This window comes from Wyeomyia smithii, chromosome 1, assembly GCF_029784165.1.
Source record: "Wyeomyia smithii strain HCP4-BCI-WySm-NY-G18 chromosome 1, ASM2978416v1, whole genome shotgun sequence".
Lineage (NCBI taxonomy): Eukaryota > Metazoa > Arthropoda > Insecta > Diptera > Culicidae > Wyeomyia > Wyeomyia smithii.
In genome coordinates this window covers 170,232,612-170,253,639 of record NC_073694.1, presented here as the reverse complement: position 1 = coordinate 170,253,639, position 21,028 = coordinate 170,232,612, and the positions used below count along the sequence as shown (strand labels likewise).

At 39.6% G+C, this 21,028-nt stretch overlaps 2 protein-coding genes and 1 long non-coding RNA gene across 10 annotated transcripts in view; 2 read left to right on the top strand and 1 right to left on the bottom strand.

Annotated features, from left to right (window-relative positions):
- The first annotated feature begins 1,174 nt into the window (after positions 1-1,174).
- LOC129718825 (uncharacterized) lies at positions 1,175-7,783 on the top strand. Its single transcript, XR_008727055.1, has 4 exons — positions 1,175-1,346; positions 1,413-1,430; positions 4,360-4,421; positions 4,489-7,783. It is a non-coding gene; the product is annotated as an uncharacterized LOC129718825 (long non-coding RNA).
- Positions 7,784-12,007: 4,224 nt separating this feature from the next.
- LOC129718820 (proteoglycan 4) overlaps positions 12,008-21,028 on the top strand; it is a 93,191-nt gene continuing 84,170 nt past the window's right edge. The window contains exons 1-2 of one of the 4 annotated variants that reach the window (XM_055669920.1): positions 12,008-12,173; positions 12,294-12,604. In XM_055669920.1, the coding sequence (XP_055525895.1) occupies positions 12,361-12,604 (244 nt within the window). In that variant the 5' untranslated portion in view covers positions 12,008-12,173; positions 12,294-12,360. Of the gene's footprint in view, positions 12,174-12,259; positions 12,605-21,028 lie in introns of all 4 variants that reach the window. The other 3 variants (XM_055669921.1, XM_055669923.1, XM_055669922.1) reach the window with 3 other exon arrangements.
- Positions 13,315-21,028, bottom strand: part of LOC129718821 (uncharacterized) — a 75,921-nt gene continuing 68,207 nt past the window's right edge. For all 5 annotated transcript variants that reach the window (XM_055669926.1, XM_055669925.1, XM_055669924.1 and 2 more), the window contains exons 7-8: positions 14,209-14,575; positions 13,315-14,148 (exon numbers count right to left, since the gene is read on the bottom strand). In XM_055669926.1, the coding sequence (XP_055525901.1) occupies positions 13,518-14,148; positions 14,209-14,575 (998 nt within the window). In that variant the 3' untranslated portion in view covers positions 13,315-13,517. The remainder of the gene's footprint in view (positions 14,149-14,208; positions 14,576-21,028) is intronic.

Genomic DNA, 21,028 nt, shown 5'->3' with positions numbered 1-21,028 from the left:
GTCAGCTACCATTTCTTCAGTAGGACAGTACTGTAGTTCCATGCTACCGTCCTCGCACAGCTGCTTGACAAAATGTCCCCGCACTTCGATGTGCTTGGACCGACGATTCTTCCGCTCTGAAAACACGAACTGGATACAGCTTTGGTTATCCTCCATCATCTTGACAGGATCGCTCAGCTGTTCGCCCATGTCCTTCAATAGGTTTCGAAGCCAAATCAATTCTTGGCCAGCTTCACTCAACGCCACATATTCAGATTCCATCGAAGACAGCGTGACGCAACTTTGCTTTCGACTTACCCACGATATCGCTCCTCCGGCATAGTGGAAGACGAAACCGGTTGTAGATCTTCTTGTAGTACCATCGCCAGCCCAATCGGCATCCGAATATCCGATCAGACTTCCACCAGCGTCGCAATACACCAATCTCCACTCCTTGGTTGACTTCAGGTAACGGACAACACGTTTTGCCGCCACCAAATCCGCCTCCGTCGGCGAACTCACCTTCCGACCCAATATCGCCACGCTCGCAGCTACATCCGGCCTAGCGCACACAGAAATGTAAAGAAGCGCTCAAACGAGACTTCGATAGTCTGTCCCGTCAGCCAGCAGAGGACTCTTATCCTCCGTGCTCTGGAAACTTTCTTCCATTGGCGTCTTCGCTCGCTTTGCATCACGTAGTCCGAACTTCTCCGCAACACGATCGATGTACCCTTGCACTAAAATGCTGTACTTGCCGTCTTCGTTGCCGATTTCAAGCCCCAGGAAGTAACTCAGCTCTTCCAGATTGGTGATTTCGAAGTACTGTTTCAGCACCTCATAAACCGATTCAATCTCTGCTTCGTCCGCACAACCGACCAAAATATCGTCCACATACACTATCAGATAGACATGTTTCCCATGGACCATCATTGTGTACATGCACGGATCAGCATCGCTTTGCTTGAAGCCCATTTCTAGAAGGACGCGATGCAGTCGTTGATTCCAGCATCGAGCGGACTGTTTGAGTCCGTAAATGCTTTTTCGCAGACGACACACCATGTTTTCCTTTCCCTCCACTGCGTATCCAGGTGGCTGCTTCATGAAAATTTCCTCCTTTAAATCACCGTACAAGTAGGCCGTTTTTATATCAAAATGTTTCAACGTCATTTTCTTCTTGCTAGCAACGGCTAACAGCGCCCGCAGTGTGGTGTGGCTGGATACTGGTGCGAAAATCTCATCATAATCCTCTCCGTACTTTTGGGAATATCCCTGTGCAACCAGACGAGCTTTATACTTAGTGATGCCTCCAGCTGCGTTTCTCTTCAGTTTATATACCCAGCGACATCCAACCGCTTTTCGTCCAGCAGGTAAGTTGACTAGCTCCCATGTTCCATTTTTTTCATTTCAGCTCATCTGACATTGCCGCCTTCCAGCTTTCCTTTTCTTCGCAGGTAATTGCCTCCTTCAAGAACCTTGGCTCAACTACCTCGTTATTCAGGGACTTCACAGCAAAAATCTCTTCGATTAGCCTGTGAGGAGGAACACCCTTTGTTGTTCTTCCAGATCGCCGCGCTATTTCATCCAGAGGAAACCCACGAAACGATTGGTCCCCTTCCGATGCACTTCCGTAGTACGATCCGTTTGGATTCCGGTCATCGTCCACCGGATCATCTTCTTCCACTTCCGAATTTTCTTCCGATGACGTCGAGGCCCCATCAGTCTTAGAAGGTGACGTCAGTGGTATTTCCAGGCTCGTTTCTAAAACTCCTCCTGTCTGCTTGCCCTTGTTCCGAACAGCTTCCTTGGTATTGCACATCTCAAAGAACTTTGCATCCCTGCTAATCAAAAGCATATCCGTTTCAAGGTTCAAAAAACGATACGCCTTACGCCCTTCTGCGTATCCTACAAACACCAACTTCTCGGCCTTGAGATCCAGCTTGCGCCTCTTTTCCTTAAGAATATGAACGTACGCTTCCGACCCAAAGATTCGAAGATGAGCATATGAAGGCTTTTTGTTGTTCCAGAGCTCAAACGGTGTCTTGCATACCTCGGACGACGGCAAACGATTCTGCAAATAGTTCGCAGTGCAAATCGCTTCGCCCCAATACCTTTTGCTCAACCTTGACTCCGAGAGCATACACCGCAGCATCTCGACAAGGTAGCGATTCTTACGCTCGGCAACACCATTTTGTTGTGGTGAATACGGTGCCGTTAGTTCGTGAATGATACCGCACTCCGCAAAAAACTTTTTCAACGAACCACCCGTATACTCGCCACAGACGGCTGTTGCTTTGGATTTATCCACACCCTTCAACATCGACGCATCACTCGTCATATGAGCCGTTGCACCAGAATCTAGATACCAGAACCCGGTACTACCGGTAGCACTCGCCGCCAAGCACACTTCAAATCCAACACTCGATTTGATGGCCATACTCGCCTTCTGATCATTCTGCTTCTCCTTCTCACGCTTATCCTGTGCCAATTTCCGACAATCCCGCCGAAAATGTCCCTCCTTTTTGCAGTAATGACACAACTGTTCTTTTTTCACGTTGGACTTACTTGCACTTTTCGGTTTGGCTGTGTTCATCACCAGTGCCTTTTCACCAACACTTTCACTATCACCATTAGCACGACGTCGACCCTCATCAATAAGTTTTCCCTTCACAAAGTCCACTGTGAGGTCTTTATCTGGCCGACTTTCAAGTGCTACAATTAACCCGTCGTACGATCTGGGAAGACTAGACAACATCAACGCAACAAACCAGTTGTCCTTCACTTCTTCCCCAAGTGCAACTATCCGGAGCCGAAGAGCAGCCATCTCTTTTAAATGTTCCGACATAACACCGTTCTCCGGCATGCGAATCGTAATCAACTGACGCACTACGTGGATTATGCTGGAGAGAGATGCGCGTTCGTGATAATCCTTTAACGCATCCCACATCTCCTTTGCCGAGTTCTTCTCGATGACATGAATCAGCTGCGTGTCCTCCAATGCCAGACCGATGACCGCTTGCGCCTTCTCATCATTTGAGATCCAGGTCGCATCCACGGCCCCCTCCGGCTTCGGATCGGTAACCACTTTCGGCAGCTTTTCTTTCGTTAGAAGCAATTTCATTATAAATTTCCACACCGCATAATTTCCGTCGTTCAATTTTTCGATCGTCACTTTTGTGTCCGCCATTTTGTTTTTCACAAGTACACCCGGCACACGCAAAGTTCAAATCCGAAAAAAAAATACACGCGATTCACACCAGTGATAAAATCCACTACCGCGTCGAAAAAAACAAAATAAACTCACGCACTTTCAACGATATCTGGGCACATAACCTCTTGGAATAAGGTTCCAGTGGAATGAAAGGCCAAGTTTAATTTTAAATCAAGAACAAAAAAAGTTTATTGAACGAGATGTTTACACCACGAGTTCTCTCTTACGAATGATGAAATATCAATAATGGCGGTCATGCACATACACAGCAGAAGGCTAAAGTATGTCACTACACTCACCACATTAGGTAACAAGGTGTACAGGGTGGCAAGATCGTTGTTATATCGACAGAATTTCCGAGAGAGAGACATTACATATATCGAAATGATCAGAATACCGAAAGCCATAATATATCTACCCACAGCTTGGATCTTGTCAGAGCTGGGTAATACCACTTCACGGGATTTTATTTTTTTGTTTATCAGCACGCCTGCTCCTCCGTAGCCGTCATCTCTAGAATTTAGAAATGTAAAAAATCCTGGTATTTTGTATTTGCTATGTTCCAATTCCTTTTTACTCCACGATTCCGAGATTAGTATAATATCATATTTGTCAATGATTTCCCTCATTAGTTCCTCTTTGTGTTATTCAAGACTTTGAATATTGTTCTGTAGAAGTTTGAGCTTTTTTTGATGCATGCTTTGTCGATATTTACAGTTCCATGTCTGGATCATTATTTTCCTGTTGCTGCACACGTTTTCTGGGATCTATTGACAGTAGCTGCGATCGCTGTGATAACTGATAAGTAGTCGGTTGTGTTGCTGGTAGCAATGTTCGTGACCAATCTGCCTGACTCCTTCTGAGATTGTAGTCAATTCTTTTCTTAATTGTTCCATTGTTAGTTTCCGTTCTCATTGTTTTGTCACCAAGATTTTTCTGTGGGTCACTTGGGTTCAGCTCACCGAGGTGTTGTGTCCAGCGCTCAACATCCGACACCCGAAGTTTATTGAATAGTGCGATTCCGTTATCTTCTCTGGCGCCCTTTTTCTTTTTGCTTTCGGCATAAACAGTGATTTGGTCTGCTATATTTACGTCTTGTAATGGCCTTTTCGTTTGCTGTGATTTGTAGCGATAACCTTCCTTCAATTTGTTTGAACCTGCTGTCATTGTAGCAAAACTTCCTTGAATGCTTGGAAATTCGTCTGCGCGTTCAAGAGCCTCGTAGCGGTTTTGTGTGAGTATCGGATTTTGTTCCTTAGCTGTTCCTTCCATATACGATAAAGTTGTTTTTGCCATTATAGTTTTGATGTTTCGTTGTCGATTCCACTCCGGGCAAGTTGAATCAGCTGTGCGGTGATCCGACTCAACTCTACAGTAGAGGCGGTTCATTTTATGTGGGCATTCGTCCGTTCCTGTTCCTTCGTGCTGCTGGGTGCAGTTTTTGCATCGCTGTCTGGATCGACAGTTTTCTGTACGGTGATTGTAGCGTAAGCAGTTCAAACATAGAACTGGTTTGCTTATGAAAGGTCTAACTCTATTGATACAGCAAAATATGCGGACATTAGATGGGAGCTTGTTTGCGCGAAAAGTTATTCCGATTTTATTCGTTACATGTTTTTGATTTCCATCATAGCGATGAAGACGATTTATGCTTAGAATAGGAACATCGAACAGGATATTATCACTTATTTCATCGATAGTCATGTCCATTGGCACACCGGCTACTACTCCTGAAACTGTAACGAAATTTCTGGGTATGTATGCCTTGTAGCAAAATTTGTTTAGCTCGGAGAGGTCCTGCAGCTCGTTGGCAGATTGATACGTGTTCATAAAGACAAGAACTTTGTTCTTGCCTAGAGTGCGAATGTTACATACATTATTCCTGAGTGTCGCCACATTCGACAGTAGACGCCCTACCGAAAGCTTGTCAATACGTGCTTCATTATTTGTACCTTTATTATCCACTAGCTGTATAATAATCCGATATGGAGCTGCATCCGTTTCGTCGTATATATATTACTGGAAATCTCTATCGTTTTTCATCCTGTTAGTTTCATCTGGTGGTTTTTTCGCTGGAACCTCCATTTTGGAGGTTATGTACAGTTTTCACTGTTCGCTTTTTTGTCAGTTTAGATAATACTGTATTTGAATTCGGTATTTATACTATGCCGACGAAGTGTAGTAAAACTAAGACAAAATTTCGACTGTTAAAAATTACTTCCGAGCTGAAATTAAAGAAGTAGTTGTAGACCACGTGAAAAATACGTCCTCTTCCTTTCACTCTAGATCCGCCATTTGTTGCTTTTGTTTCCACACATAAGGCTGATACAAATTTCGAATTCTTTTTATGTCCAAGGTTATCAAAGTTAGCAGAGGGGGTGGCAAAAAATAAATAACACCGAGACGAAAAAAAAAGAAATATTTTTGATCAAAGTTTGTGTGCAAGTTATAACTTGCACTCAAATAAATGTTGAAAAATAACACTTTATTATTATTTATTTAGCTTGCCTTTCGACGACACTCTCGCTGTCACCTGACTTGATTGTTGCTAAATTAAGCATTTATGCTGTCGGAAAATCAATGAAATGAACAAAACGGTTTGAGCTTTTTTTCTTCCCCTTCCAATATTCAAGATTATTGAAGGGGGGGGGGGGATGACATAGAATGAAAATAAAATTTGTAACGGCCTAAATTGACAATTGCATATGAGTACTCGCGTAGGTGCGAACAGCGTTGAAAATCTCATTTACTTGTGTCAGGGCCAATAATTGTCGTTTTTTTTTGCTTCTGACGGTGGCAAGGCTCGCTGCCTAAATACATTCTTGAACAAACATCTCAAACGAGTACTCACCAGCACGGCGCTTTTTTCCTAAACGTATTTTGTCATTGCTTCTACAAAATTTGTAGAATGACAATTACATAATTCAACCTTTTTTTTTTGTTCGTCCGTCCCCTTGGCAATATTTTTCATATCGTTTGCAGCCCCTGGCTTGGAATGTTCTAGCAGAGTGGGAGAGTTCAGGTATCAAATTGAACTATGGTTTGTTTGATTGCTTCAGTCATGTTTCAAGAGCAAGATTCAACAACAAATGAAGTATTATAAAGAAAAATTGCTTTGTCCACCATCACTGATTTTTCTTTCGCGTACCCCCTGAAAGCTTTCGAGTACCCCTAGGGGTACGCGTACCCCAGATTGAGAACCGCTGACATAATTGATCTCGTCTCAATATTTCTTAGAAATATAATGAAGTAGACAGAAATGAACCAAAACAACATCGCCAAACGGATGATAGTGTGCATCTCTCGGATGCGCGAGTGTCAATTGACCATCTGTTCTTTGTGCGAGGAGCGACGGTCGTTCTACACTTAAGAGCGAAAGCCTGATGACCATTTATCTCTGCCCTCCACAGGTTATTTTAGCTATTTGTTCGAAGGAAAGGATATCTACAATTGGGTTGTTTAGCTATAACCAACTGTCATTGTAGCAATTTGAAGCGATTTTTATTCTTCATTTAAAAATCGAACGAGAATGATATAGAATTTAAAAAAATTATCTTTTGCTCAGTAAATTACACTCTTTCAACTGATATATAAAATTCCGTGAATAGCCAAACAACCCAATAGTCGAACATGTGATCGTGTCCTGAACATCGCCATGATTTTTTGAAATGCAAGGTAAAACAAAACTTCCAGGAAACTAGCGCAAAGTTTCACTCGTTTTTAAAATTTTTTCTTCAAATTCTGAAGAAACAATTTTTAACTCAAATAGTCATCGATATACTTTCAACACAAGCTATCTTGTTTTCAGAATTTTTTCTTCAAATTTTGAAGAAACAATTTTTAACTCAAATAGTCATCGATATACTTTCAACACAAGTTATCTTCAAGTTTTTTTTACGTATTGTACAATACATAAAAAAATTTTGGAGGTAATCCTTATTGTTCATCCAGTTTGATTTAGATTTTTGTTTTTGACAATATGTTTACCACATATATACACACTTAAAACTGGATCTCGAGCTCGGCAAAAAAACATCCGAGTTCACTCGGCAACTTTGGATTCAACCGGTATTTCAGCAAAAAAATGCCGGTTGCCGACAGTTGTCAGATCATTTTGCCGAGACTTCGTCCAAAAAACTAAGCTTGACGAATCTCGTCTCTATTTTTTGCCGAATTTATCGTTAAACACTGTTGATGCCGAGGTCAGCAAAAACATTACTGGTATCTCGGCACAAATTTTACTCGTTGCCGTGTTTCGGCAATACAGCTGTCATTCTCATGAACGAGTTGCCGTCATTTTTCTTAGTGAAAATTTTTGCGTGTTACGGGTGAGCAAACAGGAATCGGATACAAGTTTGGCTGAAATTTGTGCAAATTACAAGTGTTTACAATCCAGTAGCCGAAAAAAATGTAGTACAGTTTGGGGGGAAGTGGCTGGAACTCAAAAAGTGTAGTTTCAAATTGTGTGAATACAATATTGTATTTGTTTTAGGGATAGGCATTAGACGTAATTTTAGATTAGATGTTTAGCTCAATGCCCTACTGGCGAGCAAGATAAAGATAAGTATTCAAGATTTAGTATAAATAAATTTCTTTACTTACTAAAACTCATCGAGCTTATAATTTATCTTTTGAAAGAACTTTGCTTACCTGATTCATAGCAAAACTATTTTCTGCGATTGGATTCCACTGAAAAAACGGCTCTTTACTGTGCCGAACATTCAGCTTATATAACCGAAAGGTCGTTGGACTGGTTTGCCGCTTCTCGGTTGGATTTGCCGAGAGTACAGTCAATTGTGTACCGCGATTCTCGGCATAAAATGACATCTGTCAAATATTGGTTTTCCGAGATTCTCGGCAAAAGAGATTCAGCCGAGATGGTTGCCGAGCACTCGGCTGTCCAAATCTCGGCACAAACAATGCCGAGATTCGGCGAAATTTTTTAAGTGTGTAAGACATACGTAACACTCAGGAAGAAATCTTCAAAAAAAGTTGGTACAAAATGAACTACTCGAATGGAACCACCCTCTGAATAGAATCACTGTTTGAGTTGTTTTTGAAGGCAGTGTACCTGCACAGAAAAACCTGTACCAGAAAAAAAAACGCCAGTGTTACTTATGTCTTAAGCCTTTACAGTGATGATTCGCTCGTTGGATGTTCGTTAGTTGGAGGTTCGTTTATTGGGTGTTCGCTAGCTGGGCTGTCACCCAACTAAAAAACACTAATGTCAGAATTCAACGTCATTCAAATGCATTTCAGGGGTCCGAAAAGTAAAAAAAATATTACTAAAATAAAATTATATTATTTATTGTTGTAAAAAATTTGTAAACATGTTTAGTTATTACGCTTAATCCATTCAGCACTAATAAGTTTGTTTCTCAGCGCTATTAACTGGACACTTCATGCAGATCATCTCTGGCATAATCAGTCGCGTAATTTGAAAGGTACATGTTACAAGTTTACAACATTTTGTGTGTAATTTAGAGGTTGTTTGTTCTATAATTTTCTGGGCAAGAAGCAGAGTGATGTGCTTGCGCTATATCATTTTGCTTCTCGTTGGAATTTTTGTATGAAAAAGTTTTGACCAAATACATAAAATATTTACTACAGCAGCAAGACAGATGAGCAAAGTTCATTTTCTTTGACATTGTTTTACCGCAATGAAATTAGGAAATTTTCCAAAGCAGGAAGAAAACAAACAATCGGCGCTCCCCTTTGAAAAATTTGCCCAGTTGTCAGTTCATCCAACTAACGAACACGATTCGCTGGTTGGGTGGCAGTTGTGTTCCAACCAACGAATTTCGGCTGTATTACACTCTTTGACGAATGGTCAAATATTTGACCATCTAGTATACTGCCCCTCATGGCAAGTCCGTCCCAATTGCATTTTTATCAATTTTGACTTTATTGGTGGAATCATCACCTTTTCACATCTACTTTCGATAGAACAGATAATTTTGAATACTTTGTTCTGAGGAACTATGAAAAATTGCAAGTCGGTTTGTCCCATAGCAAAAATGATCGCAAGCCGGTCCCATAGAACAAATCATCACAATCATCAGTCCCACAGTCAAAAATAATTATGAAGCATGTTATGTTCAACATAGTTCATGGTCTTCAGGTTTAGAATTTGATGTACCAGTTAACCAAGTAAAATTCAATAGGCGGTTCGATCGAATTTTACCGTAGTTTCGCATTTAAAACTGGAAAAATAGAACATTTAGTTTCCTATAAGAGAAACCTGATTTCTAGAATCTGTTGGAATCGTTAGTTGTTGTGCCGATATCTTGTTATAGGTAATCACGAGAGAACAAAGCTAATTACATATGTGTGTATTTGAGGATGGGATAAAAATTAAAACCTCATTGTTTGGCAGTTGATTGGCAATATCTTTGTATTTTTAGAAAAATTTATCAATGCTAAGTTTTTACTGGAAGACTATTCCAAAAATACTTCTTCTCGACGTTTATAACTGGAAGATTGCCTTCAGTCTCCTTTCATGATCGTGCGCCTATTTATGACCGTGTGGATCTCGCTGTTTTCTTCAAGGAAAAAAATCCACAAGTTGTTTCTTTTATCAATTTTTTTTTTTTTTTTTGAATGAACAGCATTTCTGCCATCGCCGTTAGGTGTGTCACTGTACTGTTAATTAGAGCATCCAATCAATATAAAATAATACTACCCGCGAATTTAATCCATGTTGGGCCGTGGATGACAATTGAGAAACGGTGGTTTATTTTTTGAACAACGTGTCAACAGTCATACCGAATACTTCAGCACGGTTCTTAGCTTTTTCACAACGTAGTAAAAATCTTAATGAGTAATAGAAGGGTCTTTGTTATATTGGTTTCCCTGCCTAATGCGTGGAAGTTGTCCGCCGCCGTCATACATTGACCGCTTTCGAAAAATTTTAGAACAAGTTCCTTCACCTGAACTGATTTAGAATTTAATCATAGTATTGGATGAAGAAACAAGTGGGCAAGTTATACAACCACATTGTAATACATTTCTCACTACAAAATCGTTTAATGATTCTGTGGAAGCACGCGTGAAGGAGATCGTCCAACAGCTGATTTGTTTCAAATGCAAGCTATCACCGGAAACGCTTTGCAGTAGTTTGCTTTTCATCACCAGTCGTAGGTGGCTATGGGACTGGTTTGCTATCATTCTGGCTAGGCATCAAAAAAGTAATCGCATATGGGTCCCAGCTTATTGTTTGCAACATAATTCAATCAAACTTTGGTGTTTATGAACGGGTTATAACGCTAAAGTATTTAATTGACATTGCAGTAAGAATTTCTGTTGATGGACTTGTTTAAAACAGCGTAAGAGTGCAATATTGCTCCTAAAGCGTTGCGATTTTTAATTGCTGTTTTCTCATCAGCACGAAAACAGCGGCAGTATAATGGTTAAATTTATTTGACATCATGATGATTGTTTGCCCGTGTTTGCCACATGTAAAAATTGGAGAGTGACAAACAATTATCTTTGACTAATTTTTATCTTATGACAAATATTTGACGCTTGGTCAAAGAGTGTAATCCAGCCTTTATGTATGTGTGTTTACTGTTCCACTTTAGTGCATTCAATTCAGCTCACCAAGTAACCAAGTAAAAATTTGATAAAGGTATGTGTTGCTTCATTTTTCTCTTCTTGTTTATTATTCAGATACCCAATTTGTAATCCGTTCATGTTTTCAAATGCAGTACGTTGAATTTGCAATACGAAATTTAATAAGTCAATATTTCAACATTTCACGAATTACAAAAAAAAAAATAATAAATAAATAATAAGGCAGTTACAAATTTTATTTTCATTTTATGTCGAAATTCAAAAACCTTGAATATTGGAATATATACAAACGTCATAACTTGCACACAAACTTTGATCAAATATTTTTCTTTTTTTTCGTCTCGGTGTTATTTATTTTTTGCCACCCCCATTTGCTAACTTTGATAACCTTGACCAACAATTCAAAATTTGTATCAGCCTAAATTTTGAAATGTGTTTTTAATTTTTCCCACTATTATTTCTGGACTACTTCATGATGAGGTTGAATCGTTACCTTGGTTTCCCATCTAGTTTCGCCCATGATGTATAAAGACATGGTGTAACGATATGTCAAAAGCAGAATCGGCCATATTGGAAAAAAAAATTGCCAGCCAGTAGGTTTGTTTATAAACAACTAGGGCATAAAAATTATCGCATCTCAAAATATATCATTTGGATGCATTTAAATTATAAATATGGCAATGCTACATACCTTGCTACCAATACTCATTAATTTAATTAACAATTTCCAGCTTAAAACACCTGAATTTGCGGTCTTTAATTGCCTAGTTAGTGATATCAACATACACAAAAAAGTTATTCGCTGTTGCATAGTGATGCTTCGTCTCCAACCCTCTAAAGTGAAAAAACGCTTCCTCACCCCGCGCCTAGTCTTTGGTCAAATCGTTACACCATGTTCTACTCATCATGGTTTCGCCCTAATCACGAGGTAGTTCAGATTTCTGGTTTCATGCCAACTGTCGCATGCAACAATTCATAATTAGGTCAACTGGACAATCTCGCTCACCGTGTATATTGTATATTGTTGATTTGCAGATTTTGCAGTTTTTTCATAGTTTCTGGAGATTTTTGCCAGAGTATACTTGTATTTGCGAGGATTTTCTCATAATATGTGCAGAATTTTTCATATTTCAAGTAGATTTTTCGATTTTTTTTTTCGGTTTTTCGAGCAGTTTCAGATATTTGTTAAAAACATCTGGCATCTCTGTCTGTAACTTTTGACAGCTGATGTCGCCTGCACGAATTTTGGCAGTTTTGTTGATTTGATTTGCTTGCGTTGCCTCGTAAGCGAAAACGTTTTGTATACTTTAATCACTAAATTGGGGCACTTTTCACGCGAATCGTTTGACGAAAGTGTATCCAATATCGTTAAATTTTCATGTTTCAACAGTATTGCAATTTTGTAAGCTAAAAGGTGATATTCACGTGTGTTATTACTCCATAGATAACAACTAACGTTGTCATTGTTTACTTTTTGAACCGAATTTTCAAAACTTGAAGTTCACCTCGCTCTATACTTCTTTTAATCCGGTAGCCATCAACCATCGATTTTTTTTCGTGATTCAATAGTGCTCAGTTCATAATCTTATCGCCTGTTCACGATGATGCCCGCAAGCAATAGCGAAGGAACGGCAGGTGGAACAGGTGGCAGCAGTAAAAGTGACACGTCCTCACGGGCTGCCCCGATAAAAAATCCATTGCTAAGCATGCAAGTCACTGGTCTGACTTTGGACGATTTCTCTCACAATGCCCTATTGCTGCCAGCTGCACCGGTGCCGACTCCGACCGTCATTCATGATGCACCTCCTCCTTTGTTGGAAATCAGCCGGGAAGCGGAAACAACAGGTAGGTTCAATACGATGAAGTGATACAATAGTGTAACTTTTAAGTTTAACAACAACCATGCTTATGAATAGCTTTCTGCTTACAAGCGGCTCATTCTTATGCCTCGAAAAATTCAGTTTCAGACCAATACAATTTTAAACATTTAAAAAGGTATATTCCCATCCATATACTTTTACATACCGCCAACGACTTAATGTAAAGTATCTACAACACTTAAATTCAGTGAGAGCTCGTTTTATATTCATTAAGTGACTCTTAAAGGGATTGTTTGATTGGATGGCTTACAAATCATTTATATTTGAACTTGAATAGATGATTTAGTTTAGAATAGTTTACCCCTTGGGCACCAAAGAGTCGAAGGGTTATCGAAAAAGTGGTATTTTGAGCAGTTCTTGATCTTTTGATTAATCTATATTTTTTAAATTTGTTATTGAACCCCTTTTCAAACAGCATCGTCATTTCAAAGAGGAATGATAGAGCTTTCATTAAGGGTGTTTTTGAGCAAAAGTGCCTTGGTGTCCGAGGGATCCATCAATTTGAACTAAACTGATGAGGTTTTCTCATTTTTTCGCTTCTTTTAATCATTGAGCCACATAAATATCCTTTTCGGGAGAGTTTGTCGTCAGGGGGACGGTCTTAGCGACAATTGCCCATATGCAGGTTTTAGCAAAAAAGTACAAACTGAGGTACATTTATTGTCATAAAAACGAAGTTACAACATTGCGTTTGTTAATTCTTATGTACATTGAACTATAAACTATACTTAATGCAAGTTATACTGTAATATTACATTTGACTGCTTTATTATTTGGTGTGATATTTCAAATTTATTATATAAAGTACTGTTCATTGACTTAGACCTGAACCTTGCTTGAAAGTGCTTTCAACTTATCCTTGCTTTTTTACGTGGCGTTTACGTAGCTCTTCGTGTCCCCCGGGCGTCACTTCTATAGATCGGTAGCTCTTGGGAACGTTTCCGTCTGCGTATGCAGTACCGAATCAGTATGACCAGCAAAATAATCAGGGCAATTAGAAGCAGCACACCAAGCACGACAGCAGCGATTCCGGCCTCATTGAGCCAAATATCTGTTACGTCCAATGAGATAGTGCGAGCATTTTTGCTAACATCGTGCGCCGTTATGGTCACCTTCGGTTGGCAGCAAGATGCAGTGTAGCTGGCCTTCACCTCATCTCTCGTTCCTGCCGTGAATGGACTTTTATAAACGATTCCCGCTGGGACGGAAGCTATTTTCATAATGCCCGTTTCGTAATCTCTCGCTGTGATATCAACTGTCCAGAAGGCTCCCGAACAAGTTCCAGGCGATGACCTACCTTCACATCGACTGGAATAGGAGTACCAAATCGATGGCTGATAAGCATCGGAGAGCCCTGAAGAATCGGTTACCGTCACATATGCAGCTTGCGATACCACATCGGCTCCTTCCGTACGAAAGGTAACTTTATCCCTGGACCCTATTTCGGCGGTGTTGGGTATGTGTAGCGTCACAACCACGTTCATTGATTGACCTGGTCCTAATGTTGTTCTATTAATAAGACAAAACAGCTTTTTTAGAATTCAATCTTGCAAGCAAAAAATAACTTACGATAATGGCAGCATCGACTGCAAGAATCTCATTTCATCCGTCACTCGGAAATTGTAGAACATCGCTGTTTGCCGGAAGTTTGTGACTTCGAAAATTACCCGAATCCACGCTCCCCGAATTCCCATAAGCTGAGAGTCTACGCCGACGTCAACCTTAGTGAGGGCTTGCAGGGTGGCCCGGCCTTCTATGCCACTTTCTTCACTTGCTGGCAACAGTTGCTTCTCGGACTGTTGCATTCTACCGTCGTTCGTCACCGTGCGACGTGTTTGCTGGTGTCGCAAAGTATCCAATTCGTTGCTGGATAAAATGTCCACCTCATTGTTACCGTGATTATCGAAATAATGCTCCAGTAGTGGGTTTCCATGTTCTGTTTTATATTTTGGAAAAAAAAGTGAATCATTTTAAAAAACTCTTTATGTCGACAGTTTATTTTCACGTTTATTCATGAAGATATGAGAAAACATACATTTCATCGTGTAGAGGGCATAGTCCAGTGCAGTCTTTGTGATAACGAAATCGGACTAGATGACTAAACTTAATTTCAATGTTCTATGCTTGGTGAGTCATTTGATTACATTTTAACTTGGCTACATTTATTAAAGGAACATGCATTCTTCTCTCGTTCATCCAATTGTATTGGAAGCTAAATAGGAGGTTGAAATATTGAATTCAAACAATTCGTTCCAAAAGTTTTATATGCAAGATACGGTCCCCGTAAGTTTTTCGTGTTTTTTTTTTCAAAATTTGCTTCAAGCAATTAGGTTTTTCATACAATTTCATTTTGATCACCTATTTTCTGCAACACTCAATTAAAAGGTGTACGAAATCAAATCGCAGCACAGTTTTACAGGGGATTCAAAAATATCATTCAAGCTAAATCCAGCGAATAAAGCGTAAGATCATTGCGTAACTTGTTAATACCCATTGGTTGATTGTCAGGAGTGGTTCCATGTTCCGCACGGGTAAAGTCGCTCGTCAAATAATTTTTTGGCTAATATCTTCTACTTAACGGCCGCTGGGACTTCGAACTTATGACAAGCACCAAAGTATTGAAGACCCAGGATCTGTCAGAAATTCCATAACGAGGTAATGAACCAGAAAACCACAAAATATAAAATGATCTCGAATTAAGCTCTGAATTGCCGAAAAGTGCATCTAATGGTCAGAAAAGGTAAAAACAGACAATGATATCGATTTGAGCTCAGTATTGCCGGGAAGAGCTTTCAAAGGCCAGAAAACCCCAAAATAGAAAATAATCCCAAATGGAGCTCGAAATTACCGAAAAGTGCTTTTAAATGCCAAATTGCCGAAAAATGCTTCTGAGGCCCAGAGGCCCCAAAATAGATAATGATCCCAAATTGAGCTCAGGATTGCCAGAAAAATGCTTCTTAAGACCAGAAAATTCCAAGGTTAAGTCCTGACTACTTGTAGTCAGGACCTCAGTCGTATTGACAACCTTTGGGAAATTATGGCAAGACGTGTTTAGAACAATTCGAGAGATGTGTAAGGGACGAGTTACACTAATTTCCAAAAGAAACTTTGAATAATTTGATTGACTCAATGCCAAACCGTGTCTTTAAAACCGTTCTGAAAAATGGTAAACCAACCAAATAAAGAATGATGTCATGTTTGAATTCGTTTCTTTCTTTTTGTTTTCTTACCCAATGGAAACAGTTACATAGATTAATCTATTTAACGTTAGGATAAAAGCTAACGCATTCTCTGGTTCCAACTGCTCACCCTTTATTTTAAATATACACGAAACTCATCTGTCGTAATAATTGTATCGTTCGCAGATTCTAAAGAATAACTGTGCTCAACATTCACGCAATACGATGCAAGCAAATTCGAGACAAAATCGCGAATCGCATCCTCTGTTGTACAAAAAGCAGTATTTGAATGTTTGGATTCGCTGGTTTTAGATTTTGAAGAAGAAAATTTGCGAATGTTACTCGTTTTCTCATGAAGTTAGTTCTACTCAATATTGTTGGTCGCAGCTTTCTATTTACTGTGGCGCCTCTAGTGGCGATTACGAAAAACCAATGACAGCACAGTGATGAGGAAGGTTTTTTTATTGAATTCACACGCAAGAAAAAACTTAAAATCCCTGATTGGTATCTCAATGGATCGAAATTAGAATTTTCTCTAGAGGTCAAGTACTTAAGAGTAACCCTAGATAGCAAATCAAATTGGAACTTACACATAGACAAAGTAATAAGTAAGGCTACAAGTGCCTTATGGATTAGTAAAAAAACTTTTGGTAATGAATGGGAATTAAAGCCGAAAATGATTCACTGGATCTATACGGCTATCGTTAGACCCACAATAACATGTCTCCCTAGTATGGTGGTCTAAGACAAATGTTAAATATGCTCAGAAAAAGTTGGCAAAGATTTGCTACGATTTCCATCACGGGAGCAACTCGAAGTACGCCTTCGAAAGCATTAGATGCTATGTTAAGTATACTCCATTTGCATTTATTTGTACAATTGGCAATTTGAAGCGGAGAAAAACGCACTAAGGCTACAAAGGATAGAAAAGTTCTTCGAAAGAGACCTCAGGGGACACCTTAGTATTCTTAAAAACTTCAAGATCAATTCGCTGCTAACTCAGAAAGACTGGATGGATAGGCAGTATAACTTTGAACGACTATTCCAAGTGACTGAGCCAAGTCGTACTGAATGGAAATCAGGAGGGCCTAATATTCAACCAGGCTCAATAGTTTTCTACACGGATGGTTCCAGGCTATACCGATGGGTGAATGGCCAACTGTGTTTCAAGCAGTAATATAAGCAATAATTGAATGCGCTATAGTTTTTTTACGACACAACTATAGACATGCAAATACACTAAAGTCGCTTTTTACGCGGGGGTAAAAAAACCACGTAAATTCCGGAATCCGCGTAAAAAAAACCTGCGTTAATTCTGCAATCCAAGTGAAGAGGTACCGAAATCCGCGCAAAAAAAATATCGCTTAAATTCCGGAATCCCCGTAAAAACCGCGTAAATTCTGGAATCCGCGTAAAAGAAACCGCGTAAATTCCGGAATCCACGTAAAAAAACGCGTAATAAGCGACCTTAGTGGGACCATTTTGTGGGATCTCAGAATGTGCCCTCAAAATGGAACTCAAGAAGTGGGAAAAATCAATAATAGATAACATCTGGAAAAACAATGAAACAGCTCGACAATCGAGGAGATTTACATACCCCAACAAAACAGTAACTCAAAAACTACTCAATATCTTCAAAAAAGATCTTTGTACCTTCAGTAGCCTTGTGACGGGTCACTACCCAAGCAAATAATACTTAAAGCAGTTAGGTAAGTTGCAAGACGCTGCCTGTCGCTTCAGTAACCTAGATAGAGAAACCTCGGAACATTTACTATGTGACTGCGAAGCACTCTTACAAAAGCGGAAGCAATTTTTTGATAAAAACATATTACAACCATTAGATGTTTGGATGATTTCTCCAAATAAGGCAGTGAACTTTATTCGTTCAATAATACCTTATTGGGACGATGCCTATAATCAGCAAGTGGAAACCACTCAATCAAATAGTGGTAGGACACCCTGATGAGGCTAACATCAAACGGGGCCCGCCACAATAGATGAAATAACTGGTCGCAGTGGAAAATGTACCCAACAGGAAAAAAAGGTTTGTTTACATAGTGGTAAGTTTCATCAAATTTGAGTCAGTGAATCATAAGTTTCCGACGATGGAACGTGAAAGACGTGAAAAAATTTTGCACACTCACGATGAAAGTCCGACGTGGTCAGGTGCAAAAAATGCGAAAGGCCTCAAATTCCCCAAATAAACCGTAAATAGCGTACTGAAACGATTCAATGAAACTCTAACGCTAGCTCGCGCTGAGCACAGCAACCGCAAAAGTGGAACGATTGACAAGCAGCTACGATTGAACATCTGCAGAGCAGTTCGAACAAACCCTGGGATCATCCTGCGCGAATTGGCTAAAAAGGTCTCGGCACCGTACAGTACTGTACGACGAATCTGTCGGCGTGAAGGCCTGCGGTCCCTCCACGACAGCAAGCACCTCAACAGGATCTTCAAGCAGAATCTCGCTCAAAACGCCGCACAAGGATGCTGTATGACAGAGTCTTGAACAAGTTCGACAGCTGCATTTTAATAGACGATGAGACATATGTAAAAAATGGATTTCGCGCAGCTCCCAGGACAAAAGTTCTATATGTCCAAGCGCAAGGGTAATGTCGCCAAGCGGTTCAAATTCGCTGACGTTTGCTGACAAGTTTGCTCGAAAGCTGATGGTGTGGTAGGGGATCTGCAACTGTGGCAAAAAAAAACAAAGTTTTCATCACCGGATCAACCATTAATGGCTAGGTGTGCAAGGAACAGTGCCTCCAGAAGCGGATTTTCCCGTTCCAACCAAATGACGCTCCGGTGAAGTTCTGGCCTGACTTGGCCAGCTACTATTACAGCCGGAAAGTCATGGATTGGTACAAGGAGAATGGAATTGATATCATCAAAAAAGCTATCAACCCACCAAATTGCCCAGATTTTCGTCCAATTCAAAAATATTGAGCGATAATCAAGAGCAAGTTAAACACAACAAAAAGTATCGCGTGTAGGGTTTGCAATCCCGGGAACGATTTCCCGGGAAATACCTTTTCCCGGGATTCCCGATTCCCGGGAACAGAAATATTGATTCCCGGGATTCCCGAGTTCCTTGAACAATTTCGCAAGATTTACTATATTTTTCCATGCAACAGTGCAATAAAACTACTTACCCTATCAAACACGAAACTGACGTCGTCAAACTGTGTAGCAGGTCTAAAGTGGGCATTACACAAAGCAAATATTTGCTTAAAAGGACGGTCAATATTTGTTCGCCTTGTAATTGCATATAACTGCATATTTGTCAAAAATATTTGCTGTCTTTTTCAGTAAACGAAAAATCAGGCCATTATTTGGTTTATTTAATGTCGTTGAATTTTTAATGGCGGAATAACGTTCCAGTCAATCAATCCAAATTCTTACACGGAATCCTGAGCAAATATTTACTATGGTGTAGCATATCGTATGGATAGCATATCGTCGGTTTCGTGCAACACTTGCACAACTCAAAAATCATAGTTTATAGAGATACGCGATTGATAGTTAGCGTCGAAAATTTAATTTTTAATTTTCAAGAAAACTTTAAAGTTCACTATTTTCAATCCTCATTCAACGTTTTTGGGTCTATTATGCACATAGCACGTTGTACAAGATTTGTGTTACAAGAAGTGCCTGCCCATAACTGTTGAATTATTGTGAGTTTTGAAACGGGGTTTCGTGGGAGAAAAATTTACAATATTTGGCATCGTTTGCCATCAAGAGTTCAAAAATGCAAAATTTTGAGTTGCAAGTTGCATGAAACAGACGATATATATTATCCCTAAGAAATATTTTGCCCAAAAAGGCCGCACATTTTTCATTCCCGGTTCCCGGGAATTCCCGGGAAATGAATTTTTTATTCCCGTTTCCCGGGAAATCAATTCTCTGGAATATTGCAAACCCTAATCGCGTGACTTTGTTGGCATTCATTCATTTTTTGCTTCGTGCAACTTCGAGAGTAAGCCGAGTTTAACTATTTCACGATTTGAGCAGTTTTTGAACACAAGATTCTCGAGAGCCTGTATACCCCACTAATATCTTTTCAAAGAACCTCAAATTGTACAAACAATTACAATATTCCATGGACATACACTGGGGTCGCTTTTTACGCGGGTGGTTTTTATGCGTTTTTTTGAATGGAATATTTCTACAATAACGCGGATTATTTTTACTCGATTCGGAAGATGGTTTGTACGCGGTATCAAATAAGTTTAGTATGAATATATCTAATCTAATCTTTTAAATGTTGTATAACCAACCGCGTAAAAAGCGACCCCAGTGTACATAACCTAAACAGTACAGCCCAATTGAAGAACATCGATACAAAACGGAGTTACGCTTTTCGCACAATGGGTTCAGAATGATGATCAAAAACATGTTAAAGAAAAATTGGATTTTCTCATGCATCTTTATAACGGCGGATTTTTCGAATATACAAATGAACGTATTGTTTGGATTTTGGTGAAAGAAAAAAAGCTGTGAAAATCCCCTTTTTTAAGAAAAATGCGAATTTCTCATCATGTAATCTCAACTTTCAATAACCGGCATTTGGTACCCTTTATCGGGTAGAACAGACATGCCAATTTTCAGGAAAATCGATTCAGTTTCATTTTGAGGCAAAACAATTCTATGTTTTTAGTAGTTTTTGAACATCAATTTTTGGCGGGCTTAGTCACAAGACATTCAAGATTATGCACATTGCTCCATTATATAGATTAGCAAACCCTGAAAGTTTCAGCTCGATCGGAACCTTTCTTGTAAAAGTGGTTTCGGTTCTCGTGAACTGGCTCTCAATCCTCTAGTGAAACAGAGATGGTGGAACCAGTTTCATTCTAGGTTATATTCCGGGAGCGTGGCGACAAGGGCGGGTTATTTTTTATCTCTAAGGCCAATAACAGGATCGAATCTTTGCTAAAATCTTTTAGGCCAATTAGCTTATCATCAGTCGTTCTCAAAACAATGAAAAAAATAATCGGTGAGCACATGCAGTCATCATTTCTTTCACGAACACCTTTTAGCAAGTAATAATTTGTACGCCAGCAACAAAACTAAGGAAATCTTTTGAAGCAAAAGAAATCTCACCCGCGGCGTTGCTTCTTATTGAAGGATCATTTGATAACTCATTTGCTGCAATGAAGAAACGTGCTTTCGACAACTGCGTTATTCATTGGATCAACGAGATGTAATCAAA